The following is a 21274-nucleotide window of genomic DNA, read 5'->3' on the forward strand; positions in this document are numbered from 1 at the left end:
CCGAGACCCCGGAGCAGCGGGATCCCCCCACCTCTCCAAGATCGGGATTTCCCGGGGTCCCGCAGCCCCCCGCACCCCAAGACGTTGCCTGTACCCCCCCCAACAGACTTTTCACCCCCTTTCCCTTACCGGGACCCCCCCCACACCGGAACTCCCCCTCCGGGACCCCTCCTCACCGGGTCCCGGTGTTTCCCCCACCTGGGATCCCGGGCCCATTCCCAACCGGCAGCCCCGTGTGCCTCTCTGCCCCACAGACCAGGCTACAGCTCGTATCCAAAGTGTTTTATATATAATTTATCTGTACACACGAAGGACAAAGTACCTCAGGTCTGCGCTGGGATGAGGGGGCCAGTGCCCCCCCCACACTCCCCCCGGGCTGAGCCCCCCCCCACCCCAAAACTGCTTCAAAAAAAAAAAAAAAAAGAAAAAAAGAAAAAAAGTCACTTCATTAGGTTTTTTTGCATTTAAAAGGGGGAGGGTCTTCCACCCCCCCCCCCTCCCCGCCACAGTCCCCCCGGAGGGAGCTGGGACCCCCGGGGGGTGAGGGGGCTGCGGAGATGCTGGGCCTGCGCCTCCCCACTCCTGCAGGCGGCACTTCAATTTGGCACATGGAGGGGGCTGGGGATCCCCCCGCCCCCAAAACCCCCTGCAGTCCCTTTTCTGGGGGGGCCCATCTCCCCTCTTTGGCACATGGGGGGTTTCTGCAAAGGGATGGGGGTTACTGTGACCCCCACCCACAAAAAACACCCCGGTGCAGGGCTGGGAAACACCCCCTAAAACACCCGCGGAAGGGGGCACAGGGTTACTTCCCCACACCCCCCAACCACCTCCTTGTGTCCATTTCTCCCTTTTTTTTTTTTAAATACGTGTATTTGGGGATTTTTCCTTTTTTTTTTTTGCCTGAGCTCGGCACAGGCTGAGGGTGTCCCCGGCGTGGGGGGGACACCATGGGGACCCCCCTAACTGCCCCCAGGGCCCGCATTGAGGAAGTAGGTGGTCATCTCCCCTTTGCCCTTGACCTTGACCAGCCCCCGGCACTCCAACACGTAGCCCTTGGCAGCCAGCACCTGGTACAAGTCTGTTGTCACCTGGAGGGGGGACACAGGGGTAAGGAGGGGACCTGGGGGGTCTCTGGGCAGGTGTCCTGTGTTCCTCCCACCCCTGACTGACCTGGATGCGGTCGGGGACCCCAGTGCTGTCCATGCGGCTCGAGACGTTGACGGTGTTGCCCCAAATGTCATACTGGGGCTTGCGAGCCCCAATGACCCCTGCGACCACTGGGCCCATGTTCAGGCCTGGGGGGACATGGTTGAGAGTCAGGGATGACCCCCACACTTGGGGAAGAGGGAAGGGGAAAAGAGGAGTGAGGGGGTGAGATTGGAAAAGGAGAGAGTGACAGGGAAAAGAGGAATGTGGAGGGGGAAAAGGGGAGGTGATGGGGAAAGGGGAAGTGAGAGGGGAAAAGGGTGAAAGAGAGGTGAGGGGGGGAAAAGAAGGGGTGGTGGATGAGATTGGAAAAGGAGGGAGAGATTGGAAAAGGAGGGAGAGATTGGAAAAGGAGGGGTGACGGGAAAGGGCAGGTGAGAGGGAAAGATGGGGTGAGGGCGGGAACAGGGGGTACAAAAGGAGAAAAAGGACAGGAGGGGAGAAAAGGGGGTGTAAAAGGAAAAGGGGTGTGAGAGAGGAAAATGGGGTATGAAAGGGAAAAAGAAGAGGTGATTGGGAAAGTGGGGGGAGAGAGGAAAAAGGGGTGCAAGAGCCACCAGCACAAAGCCATGAACAACAGCGTGGGATGGCTGAAGGTGCAGAGGGGCGTGCAAGGGCTCACCGATCTTCATCTGGAAGTTGTTGAAGGAGTGCTCATTGATGTACTTCATCTGCTCCATGAGGTGCATGGCGTAGTCGGCCAGCGCCGCGATGTGGCTCCGGCCCTCGCGGTCGTAGGTGGCCGCGTTGAGCCCCGATGCCGCCATGTAGGTGCTGCCAATGGTCTTGATCTTCTCCAGCTGCCGGTACTTCTGCTCGCTGATGATCTGGGAGGGCAGGCTGGGGTCACCCCTGCAGCACCTCGACAGGGCCCTGGGTACCCCAATCCTGCACCCTGTCCTGTGGCTCAATGAATGCTCTTCATGGCTTTTCCAGCACCTCCTGCACCCTGCACTGTGGCTCCACAAATGCTGCTCCACAGCCTCTTTAGCACCCCATTACCACATGCCCTGCCTCCTCCATGGCGTTCCACAACCCCTCCAACAACCCCTGCACACCATCTCCTGCACCCTGTCCCAAATATGGTGCTCTGCAGGCTCTCTATACCTTGTGCATTCCATCTTGCACCTCATTCATGGTGCTCCACAGCCTCTCCTGCAACCCATGGCTGTGTTCCCTGCATCCCATCCTCATCCATGGTGCTCCACAGCTTCTCCAGCACCCCATGCACTCCATCTCCTGCACCCTGTCCCCAAACCTGCTGTTGCACAGCCTCTCCAGCACCCCATCTTCCTGCACTTCATCCACAGTGCTCTACAGCCTCTCCAGCATGACCTGCATCCATTCCTGTGGCTCCATGAAAACTGTTCCATGCCTTCTCCAAGCATGAAGTACATCCTGTACCTCATCCCCACTGCTCCACTGCCTTTCCAGCACCCCGTGAACACATTCCCTAGACCACAGCCTCATCCCTGCTGCTCCACAGCCTCTCCAGCACCCCATGAACCCCACCCACTGCACCCCATCCCTGTGCACTTCACCCCTATGCACCCCCTTGCCCCTTCTCTGCCCCAGCACCTCATCGAAGTCGGCGATGATCTCGTTGAGCAGCCGCAGACACTCCACACCCTCGTTGTTGGCTTCCAGCTCCACGTAGAACTCGGAGAAGTTGCTGATGGAGGCGAACATGACGGCCACGCACTCGCAGGACTGGTAGTAGAGCTCGTCGTTGCGCCGCTCCCGTGCCAGAAAGTGCGCGGCCACGTCCTTGGGCAGGATGTTGTGCAGCAGCCGCCGGTTGTAGGCCTGGAGCTCCTCCATCTCCTCTTTCTCGCCCGTTGCCTGTGGGCACAGACCCAGCTGGGAGTTGCCACAGGACCCCACGGCTGCCCCAGCAGCAGGGTGTGGGGTGGGGGTTGGTCCCAGCCCCATGGTCACCCCCGTCCTGGGGTGCAGGGAGGGGGTCGGTCCCAGTCTCAGGATGGAGGAAGAGGGTCGTTCCCAGCCCCCCACACCCTGGTCATACCTGGAGCTTCCAGAGGAAGTCGAGGCGTGCGGTGGACTCGACCTGCTGCGCATGCAGGTACAGGGCGAGCGCAAACACGGCCAGGACCACGGGGGTCACGTAGCGCAGGGCCACCTTCCCCTCTGCTGGGCTGCAGGACCCCCGGGACCCCTGAGGTGGGCTGAAGGACCCGTCCCTGCCCACCCAGAGATCCCAAACAGCACCCAGACCCCAAACATGTCCCCAGACCCCAAAGATCCACCCACTCCATGGACACCAAATCTGCACTCAGACCCCAAAATTCCCATTCACCCACCCAGGGGAATCCCAAACATGCACCCAACCCCAAAGATTCACCCACTCATCCAAGAGACCCAAAACCTGCACGCAGACCCCAAAGATCCACCCAGACCCCAAGATGCACTCACCCCCTTCAGGGACCCCAAACCTGCATCCAGACCCCAAACATTCATCTTCTCATCCCAGGGACTTTAAATCTACATGGCAGACCCTAAAGATCCATTCACCCACCCAAAGGAGCCCTAAATTTGCACCCAGCTCCCAAAGCTTGACTCACATCAGAGACCCTGAGGCTGTACCCACCCCCCAGTGCTGCAGCACAGACCCCCAAGGGACCCTCCTGCCTCTGCCCACCCCACACCCAGGTCCCCACTGGCTCCAGTTTCCCACTCACCACTCTCCATGGGTGATGTTGAAGGGGGGCCTGTGGGGACAGGAGCCAGGGGTCAGTGGGGTGGGGACACGGCCCCGAGGTGGGGATCCCTGGGGGGACCGGGGGCACTCACAGGGCATTGGCCAGGACCAGCAGGTCAGCATTGTCAAAGAGGGCTGCGTGAGGCCCCTCCACCAGCAGCAGGAACGTGGCCTCGATGCCCACCATGAGCAGCAGCTTCCCGATGCTACTGATGTGCAGGAAGACGGAGCAGGCGAGCAGGCTCAGCACCACGCTGTAGCTGAAGTACTGGGGGGCACACGGTGGGGTGCAGCGGCACCCCAGGAACACCAGATGGTACCCAGGAACACCAAATGGCACCCCTGGGATCTTTGCAGCACCCTGGGAACCCCAGATGGCACCCCAGGAACCAGGACTGGCATTCCAGGAACCCCTGTAGCACCCTGGGAACCCTGGATGGCACTCTGGGAACTCCTGTGGTACCCTGGTAATACTGGCAGACAGCACTGAGAACACTGGCAGGCACTCCTGGAAATGCCTGGTGGCACCCCAGTAACCTCTGCAGCACCCTGGGAGCCCCAGATGGCACCCCAGGAACCCCAGCCCTCACCCCAGGATGGAACTCCTGGGCAATCCCGGACAGCACCCATGGGAACTGCAGCAGACTGGGAACCCCATGTGGGCACCCCTGGGAATCCCGGGAACTACAGCTGGCACCACAGGACTCCTGAAGCACCCCAAGAACCCCAGATGGCACCCCAGGAACCCTGAATGGCACCTTGGGAACAGCAGCTGGGGCCCAGGAACTCCTGCAACACCTCAGAGACCCCAGAAAGCATTCCAGGAACCCCTGCAGCACCTTGGGAAGACTGGATGGCACCCTTGGGAACCCTGCAGCACCCCTGGAACTCCTGCAGCACCCCACGCCCACAGGGACCTTGCACCCCTGGGGACACTGTGCCAGCACCCAGCAACCTCAAGGGCTCAGTGCCAGCACCCACTGAGGACCTTGGACCCGAGCGACCTGTTCCAGCACCCCGTGTGTGTGGGGACCCTGTGCTGTCACCCTGCACCCATGGAGACTCAGTGCCAGCACTCTGGGGGACACTGGACCCTCTGGGACCCTGTGCCAGCATCCTCAGGGACACAGCACCTGCAGGGACCCCATTCCAGCACCCTGCGTCCTCGGGGACCCTGTGCCAGCGTGTTTAGGGACACTGCACCCACGGGGACCCCGTGCCAGCACCCTTGGGGACACAATGCCTACAGAGATTAGTGCCAGCATTCCCAGGGACACTACAGCCATGGGGACCCTCTGCCAGCACCCTTGGGGACACAATGCCTACAGAGATTAGTGCCAGCATTCCCAGGGACACTACAGCCATGGGGACCCTCTGCCAGCACCCGGGAGGACCTGGCACCAGCAGGGACCCCTGTGGGAGCCCGATGCCGTGCGGTGCCCGCAGCCGCTCACCTCGGGGAAGTCACAGGCCAGCCCCTCACCACGGCAGGAGCCCGCAGGGGTGCCCAGGGAGAAGTTGAGGGCACGGAGCTGGCAGGGCCCCACGGACCCGGGGGTGACGTTGAGCTCGCGGGCGGCGCAGTCCCTCAAGGCCACGCGGCTGCAGGAGAACTGGGGGGCCAGAGGGGTGAGCCGGTGCCCTGCAGCTCCCCGCAGCCCCCCAAAACCCCCCAAGCCCCCATGACCCTACCATGTTGACGAAGGCAGCGATGAAGACGAGGAGGATGGTGAAGACGGCGATGCCGGTGCTGCGGGCACGGGACTGGACGATGCCGCGGGAGAGCTGCTGCAGGGCGGCGGGGAAGAGCTGGGGGGGCACCAAGGAGCTTGTCAGGCATGGCTGAGCCCCCCAAAAACCCTCCCAGCCCTCAGGTACTCACAGTGACGCAGGAGTAGATGGCACAGATGAAGAGGATGGCAGCAAGGAGGATGAAGATGCTGACGTAGACCCCGAGCATCAGTGAGGAGCTGAGGAGAGGTGGGAGGTGAGTGATGGGGTTGGGGGATCAGAGCTGGTATTTGGGAGGACTGCATCACTTACTGGGGGAACACCAGGATCTGGAGGCAGCAGATAAAGCAGAAGACGAGGAGGGTACAGGCCACGTAGCCACCAAAACGGTCATCGACCTTCTTGGAGTACTGAGGAGACAGGGGGAGGTGGGATGGTTGGATGGATAGAGGGGGGACCCCAGAAGCCTCAGGGGGATCCGAAAGGAAGAATGGAGGCAGGACTGAGGGGACACCAGTGAATGGGGTGGAGGCAAACAGGGAGAACCTGGGGGACAGGAGGGAGGGAAATGGGAGGACCCAAAGGGATGCAGATGAAGGGGCACTGGGGACATCCCAGAGGATGGGATGCAGGGCACAGGAGCAACCCCAAAGGGTGGAATAGAGGGGAACAGGGAACCCCAGGGGATGCAAGAAATGGGATGGAGGGAAAGGAGGGGACCCCAGAGGGTGCGGAAAAGGGGGACAGGAACATCCTGGGGTATGGGATGGGAGGGACTCCAGGGATGCAGGGAATAGGATGTAGGGAGGGGATCCCAGGGGATAGGAGGGGACAGGGGGGACCCCAGAAGATGGAATGGAGGGGCTGAGGTTGAGAAGGTGGAGGGACCATGAAACCAGCACAGAGAAGACCCCAAGGGATGGAGGAGAGATGGGAGGACAAAGATGTTGATGGGGCCAGGGCAGAGGGGACTTCAAGAGACAGACAGAACGATGGGTCCAGAACAAAGGGAGCAGAGGGCCCCCCAACCTTCTTCTCCAGCTCAGGGGTCTGGAAGGTGAGCAGGAACTTCTTGACGTGGTCCTTGCGGAGCTGGTCGATGCTGCGGGCGTCAATGGCCCGGCTCAGGAACTCATCCACCTCGTCCTCAGGGTTGAGGGCCTCCTGGGCACCACGGCTGGGGAATGGGGGGTCAGGACCCTCCCAGTTCCCAGCTCTGCCCCAGGGAGAGGCTGGTCACGACCCCCCAGCAGCCCAGCATGGGAACACTTACTTGTCCTTGCTGGAGTCATCGATGCCCTGGGAGACACAAATGGAGAGGTGTCAGAGACACTGACATAGATGGGGGCAACCCTCGTGAGTGACAAGGACATGGGACACCCCCCTGGGTCACCCAGGATGGGGGACAGAGTTCCAGGGGTAAATAGGGCAGGAGGGGTCCCCAAGGGTTTTTGGCAGGGACAAGAGGGTCCCAGGGGTCTGCAAAGGGAGGAGAGAGGGGTCTAGGGGGAATGTCTAACACCAGTGAGGACAGGAGACCCCTGAGGGTGCCCAGGACTGGTGAGAACAAGGAGGATCTCCAGGGTCTGCTGAGCACCAGGGGCCACCCAGGAACTCCCTGGGGCCTGCAGGCAGCAGAGGAAGCCACGAGGGCTGTGGGCAGGGCTGGGGAAGCTAGTGACAGCCACGGAAGGGCAGCGAGTGGCTGATAGCACTGTGGTGAGGGTCCCCTGTGCCCGATTCCCTCCTCAGGGCTGCTGACCATCTGCCGGAAGGCCTTGGAGTCCTTGGTGCGGGAGAAGGAGCGCTCGGGCACCCAGCGTGGCACCAGCCCCTCGGTGGAGTTGGCGCGAGTGCGCTGCAGCTTGGCCAGGATGGCTTTCTCCTCCTTCTGCAGGGTGACACGGCCATGAGGGGGTGACCCCAGCTTTCCCACACCCCTGCTGCCCCTCAGACGACCCCGCAACTCACGCGCTTCTGGCTGCAGCCGACGATGAGGAAGGTCTCGATGTTGTGCTCCTTGAGGTAGGCATTGCGCTCGCCCCCGTGGCCCGGCTCCACCTCATAATCCCCGTTCAGGTACTGCAGCGTTGCCCAGGTGATGTGGATGCGCCTGGCGATGGGGGGATGAAGGTGCTGAGCCCTCCCTGCCCAGCACCCCCACCCCAGACCCCAGCCCAGCCCCCCCGTCCTGGCTCACCCGGCTTTGCCGCCCGCTTCCATGTGGTTGGCCAGGGTGACATCGTTGGACCAGACATCGAACTGCCACTTGCGCAGCCCCAGGACACCGCAGTGAACCCGCCCGCTGTGGATGCCCACACGCATGTTCACGTTCACCCCCGTCACCTCACGCACCAGCCTGTGGATGGGACCGGCGCCGTGTCACCCTCGGGCACTCCGTGGCCCCCCCAGGTGCCTTGAGGCATCCCCAAGCAGCCCCTGGCTTTTCAGGATTCCACACCACCCCACAGCAACCCAAAGCACCACTGGACTCACAGGCACAGCACACCCAGGCACCCCATGGCACCCCCAAGCACTCTATGGCATCCTCAAGCACCCCATGACACTCTGAGGCACCATGTCACCCCCCAAGCACCTGATGCCCCCCCTAGGCACTGTGACCCAGACTGGTGAGTACTGGAATTTCTCAGCACCAGGAACGGGACCTGTCCCCCAAGCTGTGGTGGCACCTGGGACTTGCCAAAACTGCAAGCCCCCCAGGTTGCAGTGGCACCAGGGACACAGCAGTAGCTGACACAGCTCCTCAGGGTTGTGGTTAACACCTGGGACGTGCCAGCCCAGGAGATGGGTACGGCCCTCCACATTATGATGACATTGGGGACACACCAGCACCAGGGTTGGATGCAGCCCCCCAAACTGTGGTGGCACTGGGGACGGGCACAGCCCCCAGCTCTGCCCCACTCACGAGATGGCCTCGATCATGTCCACGCCCATCTCCACGCAGCAGTGAGCGTGGTCCCCGCGCGCCTCCGGCAGCCCCGACACGCAGTAGTAGCAGTCCCCCAGGATCTTGATGCGCAGGCAGTGGTTCTCCTGGGGGGCACGAGCAGATTAGGAGGGCTCCAGGACCCCCCAAAGTCCCCCAGCCCCTCCACTCACCGCAGCCAGCTTGTCAAAGCGGGCGAAGAGCTCATTGAGTGTCATCACCAGCTCCTGGGCCGTGCACTGCGAGGCCAGGCTGGTGAAGCCCTCAATGTCCGCGAAGAGGATGCTGCCAGGAGGAAGAGCACGGGCTGGGGATGGCCCACACACTGCCCCAGACACCCTCCCCTGGTGACGCCTCCCCCAAAGCTCACCCGCACCCCTGTCCCCACAATACCTGACGTTGTCATGCTTCTGGATGTAGATCTTGTGGAACATCATGTCCTCCTTCTTGGTGTTGATGTCCTCCTTCATTTCCATGGCCACGTGCTGTGGCAGCACTGACAGCAGCAGCCGCTCCTGCAGCCAGAGCAGTCCCATCAGCAGGGCCAGGGTGCTGCTGGACCCCCAGCTCAGCACGGGGACCCCCGGGCTCCCCCGTCCCACCTGCTGGCGGTTCTCCCGCTGGAGGTGCAGGCGCGCCTGGATGTAGCCGCGGGTCTCCTGGAAGGCCTGGCGCTGCGACACCTCGGCCGGGTAGTGGGTGCAGACCCCCACCACGTTGGTGCAGAGGAAGATCAGGGCATTGGCGCTGAGCTGGGGGGGAGGTGGGCTCAGTGTGACCACCCGGGGACTCCCAGCCAGCTCTGCCACCCTCCTCTGCAGCACAGAACCTTGGCTTTGGTATGGTGGGGGCTGCTAAGGGGAGGAGGGGGCTGCAAAAGAGGGGTGTGGGTATGGGAACATGGGGGCTCAAGGCAGGGGGACATGGGGGTTCTGGGACACTGGGCAAGGAGGGTGCAGGAGACAGGGTCAGGGAGATGTGGGGCACCAAAGACATGGTAAAACAGGGCAAGGGGGCTGCAAGGACATGGGGGACTTGGGGCTGTGAAAAACCAGGGAATAGGGGATCCAGGGACCTGGGGACACAGAATGGGGGGCAAAGGGGACATGGGGACAGAGGTGGGGGGACAAAGGGGACACAGGGTAGGGGGCTCACAGGGGCTTGGGGACAAAGGGTAGGGTGGCAGAGGGCACTTGGGGACACAGGGGACATGCATAGGGTGAATGTGGAGGACCTGGAGACCCAGGGCAGGGGGAACGTAGGGATGTGGGATGTAGAAAACCAGAGCAGGGGGGATCTGAGGACACAGGAGCCAGGGGTACGAGGGGTCCTGGAGCACGGGGGTCATGGGGACGCCCTCGGGAAGCAGAGGAAGTCAGAAAGCGGAGAGGACTGCGGAGGGAGCTGCGGTTTCCCCCATCCCCATGCCCCGGGACCGGGGCCAGGGCTATTTATAGCGCTCCAGCACACTGGGACACTGGGAGCAGAGGCCTCCCATCCCCTCCCTGGCCCCACCGCATCCCCCCGGAGCCCCATCGCTCCTGCTCTGAAGGGGTGAAGCCTCCCCAGGGGAGCGGCCCTTCCCGCGACCCTGCTGGCCTCCGATGTCATTGTGTTCCTCGCCCTGTGCCCCGCGGGGACTGCACGTGGCCCTGGCCCTGGCCAGGCAGGGCGAGGGTGAAGGCTGAGAGTGGCTCTGCTCGCCCAAGGAGGGGGAGCTGCTGGGGCTGGGAACATGCGGCCCTAGGGATAGGGGACCCCTCTGCACCCCCTGTGCAAGCAGCACCCCGCTGGAAGCACCCACCACCTCAGAGGGGCAGGACAGGGGACACTGGCAGTGTCCCAGCCCCCCTGGGTGACGGCCACTCCCCTGCCCTGCTGCCCTGGACTTGCTTCCCTCCTCGGGGGTTTCCGCCAGCCCTACAACGGGGGCTTTGTGGGTGCCCCTTCCTCCCGGTGCAGCCCACAATGGTGGGTCTGTGCCGGCATGAGGGGCCCACCCCGTCCCACCACGGGACCCCAGCATGGGACCTCCCCCGGGGCCCCCTATCCCTGGGTAGCCAAGGGGCCCCTCCTGCATCTAGAACTTTCCACCAGCAGAAACATCAAGTACAAAAAAAACCCCAAATTTGCAGAGCGGGATTCAGGGACGGGAGGTCCCACCTAGAGGTGGGTGGTGGGACCCTCCCAGGTGTGTCCCTACCTGCTTCCAGAGGAAGGGGTCGGCAGCGTTGCGGTGCCAGGCGATGGCGAGGTGCAGGGCGGAGAGCAGGACCCCGGCCAGCACGGCCGCCCGCATCCGCACGGGCAGCAGCGTGTAGGTGATGTAGATGAAAAAAACGCTCCACCAAACGCCCTCGGCCGCGCTTCGGGGCGCCACGGCCACCGTCCCCAGCGCCTGCACCCCGGCCAGCAGCCCCAGCACCACGTAGCTCACCACCCACATATAGTCCTGGGGGAAAGCGCTGCGACTGCACAGCACCATGAGGAGCAGGAACAGGGCCGTGGCACCGGCCAGCGCGGCGGCCGCCGGCACGTGGGGGGCACCGGGCAGGCAGAGGAAGAGCAGCATCACCCCACAAACCAGCACCAGCACTCCCATCAGCACCGTCAGGCTGCTCTGGTTCATCTGGAAGAAGTAGCGCTGGTAAAGCCGCTCCAGTTTGGCCGACTGGAAGCGTTTGGAGCGGAAAACCTGGAGCAGCCGCCGCCAGCACTCGCCGGCCGATGGCCGCCCCCCATGTCCCCCGGCTCCCTTCGGCCCCTTGGTTTCGCCGTCTTCCAAGCCCGTATCCACCGATTTGAGTCCCAGGTCGCCCGCGGGCCCCTTCTTGCCGTAGTGATCCTCCTGCCAAGTGCAGCGCAGCCCCCGGGGGGGTCCCGCGCCCCGCTCCATCTCAGGGTCCTGCAGGCAGCTCATGTAGCGGGGCCCACAGAGGCCGGCTCGGGGCCGCGGGCCCTTCTTGCCGTTGCGCTCCCCCCATGCCGTCTTCCGCTCGTCCACCTTGGGCACCAGGATGCCGCTGAACCACGACATGCTGCGGGCACCGAGGAGGAGTCAGCGCTCGGTCCCCCATCCTGACACCCCAACGGGAGCCCCGGTGGCCACGGGGGTGCAAGGCCGTGCAAAGATTGGAGGGTCCTGATGTCCCCACCAGTACCCCGGGGGATGCAGAGCCCAAGTCCCAGCTCTCCCGCTGCCCCCATGGCGGCTGTGGGATTGGCCAGTGCCGGGTTCCCGGTGCCCCAGTGTCCCGGTGCTGGGTGCCCGGTGCCAGAATCCTGGTGCACAGCGCTGGGTTCCCAGTGTCGGGTTCCCGTTGTCGGGTTCCCGTTGTCCCGGTGCCCGGTACCTGGCCCTGCCGAGGCCGCCCCGAGCCCGCCCTTCCCGGTGCAGCGACCTGCGACAAAGCTGGGACCGACCCGGGCGTCCCGGCCCTGTTTGTCTTGAACAGCGGCCAACGGGTTTTACCGGGCACGGCCGCCCCGGGGCACCGGGAACGAGCCGGGACGTGGCAGCCGGTCCCTCCTCCGGGCGAGCGGCGGTGGAGAACGGCCACCGGGAAGGGCCGGCCCCGGTGGCGGCGGCCACCTCCCTCCCCGCTCCGGGCACGGGAGCCCCGCCGAGCACGGCCCGTACACCGGGACCCACCAGCGCCATCCGGCCGCCGCACCGGACCCCCCCGAGCACCGGCAGCTCCCTCCGGCCGACGCACCGGCAGCTCCCGCCGCACCGGACCCCCCCGAGCACCGCGCAGCCCCCCGGGGCCGCGCCGCTCCCGCCGCCCGGGGGCCCAGCCCGGTGTCGCCCCACCGCCTTGATCCCAGCTCCAGTCCCAGTCCCGATCGCGGTCCCGGTCCCGGTCCCGATCCCCGACCCCGATGCCGCCGCCGCCCCGATCTACGCCCCCCCACCTCCCGCCGCTCCCGGTTCGCCCGGGCGGCCCCGCTCACCTCCGCCTCCGGCGCTGCCGGCCGCGGGGCCCCGCGCCCCGCCACGGCCCCGCCGCCGCCCGCTCCTACACGGCGGCCGCGCCGCGTTCCCGCCGCCCCATCTCGCGCCCAGGCCGGGCCCCCGGTGGCGGTGGCGGCCCCGGTCCCGGTCGCGGCCGCGCAGCCCCGGCCCGCCCCGGCCGGTGCCCGCCCCCCCTCCCCCCCCCCGCCCGGATCCGCTCCCGGGCGCTCCCGGCCGGCGGCCTTAAAGGCGCAGCGGCGGCGGCGGGAACGGCCCGGTACGGCCCGGAGCGGCGGGGGCGGACTCGCACCCCGGGGGCTGCGCACACGCGCACGGACACACGCACCGACATGGCGGGGACAGCGGGGACACGCGCGGCGGGCCCCCCCGCCCCGTGTCCGCACAACCCCCCCGAGTGTGTCACTTGCACACGCACCCCAGTGCCCCCAGTACCTTCCCTTTGCACACCCGCCCCACGCACATCCCGGTACCCCCTTTGCACACGCACACACTGCACACCCTGGTACACGCGTGGTGCACCCGCACGTGTGTGTTCACACGCACACGAAGCCCCCTGCACGCCCGTGGCGTGCACCCACCACCTTGCACACACGCCTGCATGCTCACACATCCCCTTGCACACGCACACCCAAACCCTCGCACACACGTAGATATTGCACATACACACGCACCTCGCAGATTTGCTCGCCCTTGCACACACACACCCTTGCACACTCAGGCAGACCCGTTATACACTGACACATAAACCCCTCTGTGTGCAAACACACGAATCGCCGTGTTCACACACCTGTGCACGCCTTAGGTACAGCAGACGTGCACACAGGTGCGGGTGCACACATGCAGCTTGCACACACAGCCCTTGCACACACACAGACGTTCACAGGGGCACGCACCCCCATTGCCCACACTCCACACACTCCATACACACTGCCTTGCACGCACACCTACACTCACCGCTTGCACGCTCACCTTTACACATACACAGCCCTTACACACACCAATCCCACCTTCATACACACAGTCCTTGCACACCCCTTGTTATACACCCCTTACACGCTCACAGCCCCCCTTACACACTCACACCCCCCTTGTTTGCACACACGCACACCCCCATTGCGGATGCCCCCACATTTCCACGTGCCCTCGTGCCCAGCTCGGCCCAGGGCACCCCCTCACTCCGCTCCCCGCCCCCCGGACCCCCACGAGTTAGCGTGGCACCGGCCCCGCCGTCCCCCCGTGGCAGAACCTCCCCGTGTCCCCCTTCCCTCCCCCGCAGCGGCGGCGCCGGGCCGCGCACCCCCCCCGCCCCGGCGCCGGGCCCGGGGGAGCGCTGATTAATCATTAATTAGGAGCCGCCGGCGGGGCCGTGTCCCTGCGGCCCCACGCGGAAGTCTCGCCGCGCGGGGGATGGGGGGGCCCACGCTGGGGCTCCGTGGGGCTCCGGCTCCATCCCCGGCCCGTTGTCCCCTTCTGCCCTTCGGGTCCGGCGATATTGGAGCACCGGAACCGGCCGATACCGTGGGCATGGCGGGGACACGGGGCGTGGGGTGGGTGGGCTGCGTCCCCCCCACGGCCCCGCCTGCCCCACGCGGGAGACTTTGGAGGCGTAACCCCGCGGGGGGAAGGTGGGGGGGTGATGCCCTGGCGTGGGGTTGGCAAAAAAAGCTGTGGAAGGGGCACGGCGACTGCGGGAGCCGTCCCGGTGGGATGCGGGCGGAGGGGCTCTGGCTCCCGCATGCCCGCACACGCGTGGGCAGGGCTGCGGCGGCCCCGGGGGGCTCCTGTTCCCCGGTACCGCGCGGCCGGCCGCCGCAGCGCTGCGGGTTGTGGGCAGGGTCCGTTCCCGGTGGCTGCCGGTGGCTGCCCAGCTGCGGGGGCGCGGACCGGCCGCCGCGGGGATGGGCGCGGGGGCGGGCAGGCGGGGGCGGGGACGGCCGGGACGCCCCGGCGGCCCCGTGTGATGCGGAGCACGGCAGTGGCGGCGGCGGCGCGGCCCTTCCCCGCGGAGCGCCGCGGTCCGGTGTGGGGCTGCCCCGCCGGGATCCCCGGGGCTCCGGTGGGTGCCGCCGGGGATGTCCGCCCCGGCGCAGCCTGATGCTTCCGGCTCCTTCCAGGTGAGCAGACCGGAGCCCTCCCGGCTGTCGCGGGCCCCGTGCGGCCCGGTTCGGTTCTGTCCGCAGAGCCGGTGGCAGCTCCGCGGCGGGGCCGAGCCGCCCGGGGCTGCCCGGTGCTGCCCGGTGCTGCCCGGTGCTCACCGCCTGCTCTCGCCGCAGAGTCCCCGGAGGCTCCCGAAGCGCAAGAGCCGCTTCAAGCGCTCGGACGGCAGCACCTCGTCCGACACCACCTCCAGCATCCTCCGCAGGCAGGTGAGCGGGTCGGCACCGGCACCTACACCGGCACCGAGACCAGCACCGGCACCGGGGCGGGGCAGCTCCGCCAGCCCCGGGTCCGCCGCTGCTGCGGCTCCGCATTAAAGCACGGACCCGGGGTGGGGAGCGGGGAGCGGCCGAGCGTCGCCCACCCCAACCTCCGCACTGGAGGGAGCTCGGGCGCCGCCTCCGCCCCGCCGCTCCCCCGGGACCGGGGCTGGGCGCCGGCACCGGGCTCCGGTAGCATCGCAACAGCCGCTCCCCGCGGCTAAAAATAGCGAGTGCTGCGTCAGGGCCGGGCCGGCGGCGGGCACCGGCACTGCGGCGCGGGGGGCGGCCCCGGGAAACTGAGGCAGCGGAAGGGGAACGGGCCAGGCGGGGCTGTAGAAGGGGCCGCGGGGCTCCCCTCCCGTTCCCTCCACCGGCACTGGGCCGCCTCCTCGCGCTGCCGGGGAGAGACACGAACCTCCCCGCCGCCCCCCAGCCGGTGCTTCGGTTTCCTCCGGCCCCGAGCTGCGCCCCATCCCCGGCCGCCGGCGGGTGAGCGGTTACCGGGGAGGCTCCGGGAGAGCGGGGGGGTCCTGTCGGGGCGGCCCCAGGAGGCGCAGAGCGGCCGGAGCATCCCGTTCCCACCGTGGGGTAGCACCTGCTGTTCCGGTACTCCCCGGTAGCCCCGGGGACCCCGCGGCCCTGCCCAGCACCCGGCGCGGCCCCTTCAGCACCTCGGAGAGGGCCCGGCTGGGCCCCGCCATGTGCCCGGTACCGGGGCCCGTTCTCCGTGCCTGGTGCCCGGTGCAGGTGTCCGCCGCCGGTCCCGCCGCTGTCCGAAGCCCCCACCCAGCGCTGCCCCGTTGTTCCGGGGCCGGCCGTGAGCTGTCCCGGGCCCGTCCCGCTGCGCGGTAACGGGGCGGGCCGGCCCGGTCCCCCGGGGCCCGTCGCTGCCCCCCTCCTCGGGGGCGGGGGGGGGGGGGGCGGGGGGGCGGGAGCGGCTCCGGCCCCGCCGCAGGGTTCGCCCTGCAGACGGGGCTGCTGCCGGCTCGGGGCAGGACCGGAGCCGCTGCACCGGAGCATGGAGGTACCCACCGGCACCCCCCCGCCGCCGCCCCGGAACCCCGAGCGGTGCGCTGCGGGAGGCTGCACAGCCCCGCCGCCGCTGCCCCGGGGCTCCCCTCTCACCCAGAGCTCTCTTAGCAAACTCTCCCCCCTCCCCCGGGCCACCGGGAGCTGCACCGGTGACCCGTCCGGGTGCAGCTCACCGGGACCGCTCTGGTCTCCCCCGGCTGCCAGCGCAGCCCCCCCAACAGCGGTCCCCACCGGAGAGGGGCCGGAACCCCCCGCCAGCACCGGGAAGGGGGAACGGCGACCCCCAACACACACACACCCACTCCCCCCGCCGGGCTGAGCGGCGGGGGCGGCTCCGTGCGCCCCGGGGGGGCGGTGGGAGGCGGGGGCGGGGAGGGGCGGGGAGGGGCGGCGGCGGCGGAGCGGGCAGGGCCAGCCGGAGCCCGAGCCGCAGCCGGAACCGGAGCCGGTGCCGGTGGAGCGGGGCGGGGGGGGGGGCGCGGGCGGTTCGGCTCGGCTCGCCCCGTCTATGTCGTTTTCTGACTCCAGCGCTACCTTCCTGCTCAACGAGGTACCGGCTCCGGTACCGGCTCCGGTACCGGCCGCGCGATCGGGGGGACCGTGCGCGGGGGGCCGCCGGCGGTTTTGGGGGGGGGCTGCGCCCCCCGGGTTGGTGATGGCGCACCAGGGGGTTGTGCCTCGGGGGGGCACCGTGCCCGGTGCGGGGCTCCTGCCCGGTGCGGGGGGTGCTCTGCTGCCCCCCGGCTCTTTGTTCCTCGCCGCCGCCGCCGCTCTCGTCCCTGCCCCCCCCCGCGGCAGGTACCGCCGGGACCGGGACCAGGCGGGAAGAGAATCCCGGTCCCCCCGGCCGGGGGTCGATGCTCCAGGCCGGGGGGGCTGCATGGGGGGTCGTGCATGAGGGGGGGTCTGTAGATGCTGCACTGGGGGGCTCACTGGGGATGATGGGGGTGTTGTACCGGGGGTCGCACCGGAACGCTGCGGAGCCATCCCGGGGATGCTGCGGGGTGGGGGATGCTCGGGGCGCGGTGACGATGCTGGGGGGGCCGTGCTGGGGAGGCCATGTTGGGGGGGGCTGTGCTGGGAGTCCATATTGCCCGGGGGGGGCTGGAGGGGGTGCCCAGGCTCCCCCCGGTGGGAGCGGGGCGGGATGTGCGGGTTAGCGGGGGGGCGGCGCTGAGCTCAGCCCGGCAGGGCCCGGGGGACCTCGGGGGGGGCTCAGCCACATTCAGGGACCTATAAATATTTCACCGCAGCTTCTGCGCCTGTTCCAGGCGCAGCGGGCGGTGGGTATGTACCGGCGCGGCGGGGAGGGGGAGCCGGGGGTGCTGGGCTGAGCACCCCGGGGTGGAGGGCGGCAGGAGCAAGGTCTACATCCCAGCGTGCCAGGGGTCATCTCCCCATCCCTGGGCCTGCGGGGGTCTCCCCCGTGACCCCCCCAGCACATGGGGGTTGCACCCCAGGGCAGCTGCGCTGGGTGATGCCACCTGACACACCCACCTTGATGTCACCCGAGAGCTGGAGGGGGTCAGTAGGGTCCCCTCCCGAGGGTGGCACCGCCTCGGCACGAGGTCCCTCTTTGTGGGGGTTCCCCTCGCAGCCCCCCGGCACTCAGCCCCGTTGCCCCAGGGCTCGGCGGACTCCTACACCAGCCGCCCGTCCCTGGACTCCGACGTGTCCCTGGAAGAGGACCGTGAGGGCGCCCGGCGCGAGGTGGAGAGCCAGGCTCAGCAGCAGCTCGAGAGGGCCAAGGTATGGATGGGGAGACCCCCAGGGCACGGCCCGGGCTTGCTGCCAGGGCCCGGGGGTGCTGATCCCCCCCAAAACCCCCAGCACAAGCCGGTCGCCTTCGCCGTGCGCACCAATGTCAGCTACTGCGGGGCGCTGGATGAGGAGTGCCCGGTGCAGGGAGCCGCCATCAACTTCGAAGCCAAAGATTTCCTGCACATCAAGGAGGTCAGCCGGGGTGCCGGGGGGTCTGTTCAGGGCCAGGGACCTGCCCTGCTCTCACCTCTGCCCTGTCCTCACCCAGAAATACAGCAATGACTGGTGGATCGGGCGCCTAGTGAAGGAGGGGGGGGACATCGCCTTCATCCCCAGCCCCCAGCGCCTGGAAGCCATGAGGCTCAAGCAGGAGCAGAAAGCCAGGTAGGGATGGGACCCCGGGCCCCGCTCCAAGAGCCCTGACACTCGCTCACCCCCTTCTTCCCCAGGAGAGCTGGCAATGCCTCGGGCCTCGGCGACAGCGGGAGCCGGCGATCGCCTCCCCCCTCCTTAGGTAAGGGCAGCGCTTGGCCCAGGGGAATCGTGGCTGTCCTGAGGGGGTCCCCACTTTACTATCACCAACCTCTGTCTCTTCTCTCCCCAAGCCAAGCAGAAGCAGAAGCAGGTGAGTCCCAGGCACAGGGGGCGGTGGGGAGGGGGCTGCAGGCAGGGCCAGTAGTGGCCGTTTCTGGGGTGGGCTGGGAGCAGAGACACCCCCCTCCCCCTTTTCCGTGATTATGGGGCTGGGAGGGCTCCGGGATGCTGTGAATCTCTGGAATAGGCTCATTGACACCTCCTGGGCTGGGGGTGGGAGCACAGGGCACTGACCCACCCCCGTGTGCCCCTGCAGACGCAGCACATCCCACCCTACGACGTGGTCCCCTCCATGCGGCCCGTGGTGCTGGTGGGGCCCTCGCTGAAAGGATACGAGGTACGGGGGAGTTGTGCCCTCAGGGTGGTGGCCTGTGCCCCTTGTCCCTTCCCTGGGCAGATGGCGGGGCCGAGGGCAGCTGGCAGGGTGCTGAGCGGCTGCCACCTCCCTGCCGCTGCCATCTGCCGCGGCTCACCGGGCTGGCGGCCCCACGGCAGGTCACCGACATGATGCAGAAAGCCCTCTTCGACTTCCTCAAGCACAGATTCGATGGCAGGTGAGACCATCACCCCGCCCAGAACCCCCCTCCTTCCACGGCCTGCGGGTCCCCAGGTGCCCATGGCGTCCCTGTGCTCCCCAGGATCTCCATCACCCACATCACAGCCGACCTGTCCCTGGCCAAGCGCTCCATCCTCAACAACCTGGGCAAGCAGGCGATCCTGGAGCGCTCCACCACCCGCTCCAGCATTGGTGAGGGGCTGGGCTCCCCCCCCGGGGCTGCAGGGACCCCTCCCAGGGCCAGCCCAGCCTGACACAGCCCCCCCCATGTCCCCCCAGCCGAGGTGCAGAGTGAGATCGAACGCATCTTCGAGCTGGCCAAGTCCCTGCAGCTGGTGGTGCTGGACGCTGACACCATCAACCACCCGGCCCAGCTGGCCAAGACCTCCCTGGCCCCCATCATCGTCTACGTCAAGGTGTCCTCCCCCAAGGTGAGGGGTCACCACGGCGCTGGGGGGGTCCTGGCTGCCCCCCACAGCGCTGTCACTCCCCTGTCCCCTCCCCAGGTCCTGCAGCGGCTCATCAAGTCCAGGGGCAAGTCGCAGGTGAAGCACCTCAATGTGCAGATGATGGCAGCTGACAAGCTGGTGCAGTGTCCCCCGGTGAGCCAGCCCGTCCCCCCGCCCTGGGGATGCCTGGGGGGACCCCAGAGCCCTCCCTGACCCCTCTAACCTGCCCCCCAGGAGCTCTTTGATGTGATCCTGGATGAGAACCAGCTGGAGGACGCCTGTGAGCACCTGGCCGAGTACCTGGAGGTTTACTGGCGCGCCACGCACCACCCGCCACACGCCCCCCACGCCGTCCCCTCGCCCACCGGCCTGCCAGGCCTGCAGGTAACCCCATGGCCCCCTCCCTGCTCCCCACTGGGAGGGCGTGGGGGGCACACACAGCCCCCCACACTGTCCCCACAGCCCCCTCCCTCCCGCCCAGGGGCAGCTGGGGCAGGGGTCCACGGAACAGGGTGGGGATGCGCAGGTCACAAGTGGGGCCACACAGCCCCGTGCTCCTTACGGGGATCCGGCACAGGGGCGCCCAGGCTGGGGGGGACACGCAGCTCCCCAGCCCCCTCCCTGCCTCCCACGGGTGGGAGGGTGCCAGGGCCAGGGGAGGGGGGCACACGCAGCCCCCACCGCGCCGCCCCCTGCCCGCAGAGCCAGCAGCTGCTGGGGGAGCGGGGCGAGCACTCGCCGCTGGAGCACGACAGCCTGATGCCATCGGACGAGGCGGGGGACACCTCGCCCCAGCCTTGGGGGGCCACATCCCGGCGCAGCTCGCGGCACCTGGAGGAGGAAGAGGAGTACGGGGACCCCTACCCCGACCTGTACCAGCCCCACCGGCACCACGGCAGCGGCCCCGGCACGCCGGAGCGCCCGAGCGAGCGCAACCACGACAGGAACTGGCAGCGCAGCCGGCCCTGGGCCAAGGACAGCTATTAGGGGTGGGAGGGGGGGGGCACGGCTGGGAACCGGCCCCCCCAAACCCCGGGCGCTCCCCGCCTCGCCCCAGCCCCGCGCTGGGGGTGCTCAGACAATCGAACTCCGCAGCGGCAGCTTCCTCTCGCCCGGCCCCCCCCGGGCACCACTTCAGCCATAAGCACAGCGAGGGGGGGGCCCGGCGGCCAGGAGGCCCTGGGACTCCCCCGCCGAAGTTTTGGGGAGCCTGGGGACAGACACACGCCTTGGCCCTGCCTCGGTGTCCCTCCCCATCACAGGTTGGCTCATTCTCCACACAGCAGCTGCCACGGACAGCGGGTGCCCCCTCCCCAAAAAAGGGGAGGAAAGGAGCGGGGGGGCAGTGGTAGCAGCATCCCCCAGCCCACACAGAGCCGAGGAAGAAAGGGAAGGTGCCTGCTCACCCCCGGGACCTGGCCTGCCCCCTCCCCACCCCTGCATGGGACCCCCGGGAGGAGTGGGTCACACCACTCGCTTCGCTCTGCACCGATTCCCCCCCACGTCCCCCTCCCCGCCCCTGCCCCCGGCTGCACGGGGTCTGGGGGCTGCTCCACGCTTGCACCCACCGCCCCGTCCCCGACGTCCCCCGGCCACGCTGTCACCGCACGTCACCACAGTCCTGTAAATACGGCGCCCACTGCCCTCGACTGGGGGTCCTGGCGTGGGCTGAGCCCCCCCGCGGCCATTACTGGTGGGGAGTGGGGGGGAATGGGGTGGGGGCCACAGATTTGTTATAATTTCTTTTGTAGAAAGCACTGATTTCCCTGTAATTGGTTTCAGAAACACACGAGTGCTCAGAGGTGCTGGTGTCCGTGTCTGTGGAGGGGACATGGGGGAACCTGGTCAGGGGAGGGGGAAGGGACAGTGCTGGTGGGTGCTGA

At 67.5% G+C, this 21274-nt stretch overlaps 2 protein-coding genes and 1 long non-coding RNA gene across 3 annotated transcripts; 2 read left to right on the forward strand and 1 right to left on the reverse strand.

The window, feature by feature from the left end:
• Positions 1-267: 267 nt before the first annotated feature.
• On the reverse strand, positions 268-12741 carry ADCY6 (adenylate cyclase 6). The gene is made up of 22 exons (XM_030259303.4): positions 12558-12741; positions 10807-11641; positions 9206-9355; positions 8997-9118; positions 8777-8888; positions 8583-8710; positions 7857-8015; positions 7628-7769; positions 7419-7547; positions 6930-6955; positions 6686-6833; positions 5969-6066; positions 5808-5895; positions 5618-5734; positions 5380-5538; positions 4018-4193; positions 3906-3935; positions 3233-3362; positions 2785-3048; positions 1829-2033; positions 1171-1295; positions 268-1088 (listed from the first exon to the last, which is right to left on the reverse strand). The coding sequence occupies exons 2-22, from the start codon at positions 11638-11640 to the stop codon at positions 960-962; spliced, it is 3471 nt and encodes a 1156-aa protein (XP_030115163.4). The 5' UTR covers position 11641; positions 12558-12741; the 3' UTR covers positions 268-959.
• Positions 5774-9047, forward strand: LOC140680872 (uncharacterized). Its single transcript, XR_012052253.1, has 2 exons — positions 5774-5912; positions 7554-9047. It is a non-coding gene; the product is annotated as an uncharacterized lncRNA (long non-coding RNA).
• Positions 12742-14243: 1502 nt separating the features above from the next.
• CACNB3 (calcium voltage-gated channel auxiliary subunit beta 3) lies at positions 14244-21192 on the forward strand. Its single transcript, XM_030259419.4, is given in 16 exon segments — positions 14244-14519; positions 14522-14578; positions 14581-14693; positions 14853-14945; positions 17658-17780; positions 17862-17984; positions 18061-18176; positions 18242-18306; positions 18398-18417; positions 18643-18723; positions 18882-18940; positions 19025-19134; positions 19222-19373; positions 19449-19544; positions 19626-19775; positions 20094-21192. Coding segments are annotated over 16 exon segments (1848 nt in total). The 5' UTR covers positions 14244-14314; the 3' UTR covers positions 20379-21192.
• The last annotated feature ends 82 nt before the right edge of the window (positions 21193-21274 follow it).

This window comes from Taeniopygia guttata, chromosome 29 (genome assembly GCF_048771995.1).
Source record: "Taeniopygia guttata chromosome 29, bTaeGut7.mat, whole genome shotgun sequence".
NCBI classification, from domain to species: domain Eukaryota; kingdom Metazoa; phylum Chordata; class Aves; order Passeriformes; family Estrildidae; genus Taeniopygia; species Taeniopygia guttata.